The following is a 3,544-nucleotide window of genomic DNA, read 5'->3' on the forward strand; positions in this document are numbered from 1 at the left end:
CCCCCTTCAGATGCATCTTGATCAATACGTGATAGGGCATCTGCTTTGCCCAAACGAGTTCCTGGGATGTGGAGAAGACAGTAATTGAATATAGACAGATACAGCGCCCATCGCACTTGTTGAGGATTCAATTTCTGGGGATCTTTGAAATAGGTGAGATTCATATGATCTGTTAGTACTTCCACTGGTTTGGTGCATCCTTCAATGTAGTGTTGCCAGGCTTTGAAACATCTGATAATTGCAGAGTTCTCGATCATAGATTTCGTACCGTTGTTCTATGGGAGAAAAGGACTGGGATAGGAAAGCAGCATGGATGCTATTTCCCATCAGATTGTTTCTGAGATAGGATGCTGCCTGAAGCTTTCAGGGAAGCATCTGACTCTATCTGAAATGGTTTAGTGACATCAGGTTGTACCAAAAGGGATTGTGTCTTGAAACATTCCTTGAGTTGATTGATGGCTTTATCATGATCATCTGTCCAACTCCACTTGACACCTTTTACCAGTAAGTCAAAGAGTGGTCTTGTGACTTTAGAGTATCCTGGAATGAATCATTGGTAGAAATTGGCAAAGCCTAGGAACTGTTGTAGTGCTTTAATGCTGTCGATCTTTGGCCAATTGAGTACTGCTGACACCTTATCCTTGGCCATTCCAATTTGACTTGGTCGAAGAATCAACCCTAGAAATTCTACTTCAGATACGTCAAAGAAACACTTCTCTGGTTTGAGGAACAGATTTGATTCTTTCAGATGCTGGAGAACCATTTGAGTGCATTGTTGATGTTCTGCATGATCGGTAGAGTAGATCAGAATGTCATATATGTAGATTACCAACCATCCTTCTAGTAGTAAATCTGCAAAGATGCCATCCATCATAGCTTGGAAGGTTGCCAGGGAATTTGTCATTCCAAAAAACATGACTGTTGGCTCGAATAACTCTTGTGGAGTAATGAAAGCTCCCTTCCATTTGTCACCTTCTTTGATACGTACATTGTTGTATCCTGCACATAAGTCAAGCTTGGTGAACATGGTGGATTTGGCAGAGGTGATATGATCTAGTAGATCTTCTACTCGTGGAATGGGGTAGGTGTTCTTGATGGTGGCATCATTGAGTTTCCTGTAGTCTTGGCATGGTTGTAGATCTCCTGATTTCTTGTTGATGAAGAAGAATGGAGATGCCATAGGGGACTTTAATGAATGGATATAGCCTTTTCTTAAGTTCTCCTCAATAAAGGCATCCAACTCCTTGAGGTTTGCAGGTGATAAAGGGTAAACCTTTCCTCATTGGGGTTTGAAGTTGGCTTCTAAATCGATTGCATGGTCCCAGGGTTTCTGTTCTGGCAGGTGTTTGGCTGTGCTTTTGTTGAACACAGAAAGGAAATTCTTCAGGTATTCCAGAATATTGCTAACAAGGGTCTTGATCGCTCATAGAAGTTGATCCCAACAAAAGTGCATTTTCCCTGTGATCCAGTCAATTACTGGATTGAAACATTTGAACTATGAGAGTCCTAGGATGATTGGATTCTTATTCAGTACTGTGGCATAAGCTTCTATCTTCATTGGTTGTCCAGATAAGGATATAGTGAAGAAGACTTTGTGTTTAATGGATGCAGCTTTATTTGGTGATCCGTCTACACCAAACACAGGTCTGGGTGTGATGCTCTGGTGTTGAAGACCATGGTCTTGGGCAAACTGGATGTCAATATAATTCTCCATTGCTCCTGTGTCAAGCAATGCCTCAGTTCTGACGGTTGTGGCATAGGTTTTTAATATGCAGGGCAAATAAATAGATTTATGAGCTAGTTTTGCCTGATATAAATAATTCCTAGTGCCATTACTTTGACTTGATGTCACAATGGTCGAAGACTTCAAAAATCCTTCTTGGAGGGAATAGCCTGAATGTATTCTTCGGCTATCCCTTCTTTGTTGGAGGAATCCTTGGTCTCATCCTTCTCCTGAGTGGATGTGTTGTATGATTCAATCGCCCTGATGCAATTATTTGGGCATTAACAGCTTTGGTGCCCAGGTTTGTGACATCTGAAACATAGCTTCTTCTCCATATGCTCTTTGTGATCTTTATCTAACAGGCATCTGATGCACTGATTGTTAGACAATGTTTCCTTTGATGATCCATCCCTGGTCTCAACTACCCAGTTGCAATGTACAAACTTGTTGCGACCAAAAGAGTGATTGGTGGATGGCATGAATAAGGGTTTATCACCAAAGATGTCAATCATAGATTGGCAGATGGATTGAACACTGTTGAGGTATCCTACTGTGGTAACTGGTAGCAGCAGTTGGGCGGCAATCTTGATCAGGAGAGCAGGAGGAATAAGATGCTGGAGTTCTTGAATTTGCCCTAACTCGTTTAATCTGCTAGCCTGTAGAGGGGTTGAAGAGTTGTGACAAATCAAAGACCATTTCCTCCACACTTTACCCAGGTACATTTGCTGATCTCATTTAATGCTGCCTGAGTATCATCTTCTACTCTGAAGGTTTGGATGAAAGACTTCTTAAATTGAGCCCAGCTAGGTAATCCTTTGAGAGGTGCATCTTTGGAGTCAGATATGGGTTCTTCCACATCAGTGATGATGGTGTGAACAAAGAATTGGGCAGGTCTCTCGATATATGAAAGACTGCATTGAACCTTATCTTTGTCAGTCTGGATCTTCTTGGAATTCCCAGCAAAGTATAGGTATAATTTGTCCAGAAATTCCTTGCTCTTTCCCTTGTCTCCTTCAAATTGATTGGGCTTGTTTACCGCTCCACTGTTGTTGTCAGACATGTCTCCTTCTTCTTCTTGATCACTGGGTTCTGGGTCACTGTCTTCTGGGTTGTTCGGGTTCCTGTCAGCAGGATCTTCTTCTGGGTTGGGATTGACTGGGGATCTGGGCAGTTCTGGCTTGGGTTCTGTTGGGACAGGAACTGGGTGTTGTTCCTCTACTGGGACTGGTGGGTTGACTGGTTCAGGTGAATCAAAGATTCCTGAGAAGAAACTGGGTCTGACTGTAGGGCTGGTGTCTGTCAATTCACTTGGCAAGGGTTTGGTGGTTAATTGAAGTGGTGATGTGCGGGGTGTAGGGGTTACTACACTTCTACTGGATGACACTGCAGCAGGGGTAAGGTATGACGGTGTAGGGGAGGACTTCTCTGCTAGTGGGGGTACTACTGAATGATGATTGTCTTTACTTCCAACAGGTGTTAGGATTGGTGTGGCCTTTGGGATAGTTTTATCTCTGCTCCTATTTTGACACAATGAATTGGCACAATACTGGTAGGAGGATCTGTTGAACCACTGATTGGTTCTTTTGTTCTTGTTGTAAGCATGGATCTTATTGAAGCAAAGGAGATTCTTTGCCTGGGATCTGGTTACCTACTGCTGTAGCCACTGTGGCTTGCTGTGACTAGGAACTAGTGATCCTAGGAGAGTTTTGTTGTCCTAATGTTAAGGGACCTAATGACTGAGGATCAGGAGTTTAACTGTTAACTGGTACTGGGACTTATACATGCTATTGTCCTATACTGATACTAGACTTGTAAACTGAG

The 3,544-nt window shown here is 42.7% G+C and overlaps 2 protein-coding genes across 2 annotated transcripts; both read right to left on the reverse strand.

Moving 5' to 3' along the window:
- Nucleotides 1–550: 550 nt before the first annotated feature.
- FIBRA_09295 (uncharacterized protein) lies at nucleotides 551–1,180 on the reverse strand (the record flags this gene model as incomplete). The annotated part of the gene is made up of 1 exon (XM_012321611.1): nucleotides 551–1,180. One exon carries the CDS (start codon nucleotides 1,178–1,180, stop codon nucleotides 551–553), a length of 630 nt encoding a protein of 209 aa, XP_012177001.1.
- Nucleotides 1,181–1,866: 686 nt separating this feature from the next.
- Nucleotides 1,867–3,325, reverse strand: FIBRA_09296 (uncharacterized protein; the record flags this gene model as incomplete). Its single annotated transcript, XM_012321612.1, has 4 exons — nucleotides 1,867–1,984; nucleotides 2,168–2,379; nucleotides 2,436–3,215; nucleotides 3,266–3,325. 4 exons carry the CDS (start codon nucleotides 3,323–3,325, stop codon nucleotides 1,867–1,869), a joined length of 1,170 nt encoding a protein of 389 aa, XP_012177002.1.
- Between the last annotated feature and the right edge of the window lie 219 nt (nucleotides 3,326–3,544).

The sequence above is a fragment of the Fibroporia radiculosa genome (genome assembly GCF_000313525.1).
Source record: "Fibroporia radiculosa TFFH 294 genomic supercontigs, scaffold24287, whole genome shotgun sequence".
Classification (NCBI taxonomy): Eukaryota; Fungi; Basidiomycota; class Agaricomycetes; order Polyporales; family Fibroporiaceae; genus Fibroporia; species Fibroporia radiculosa.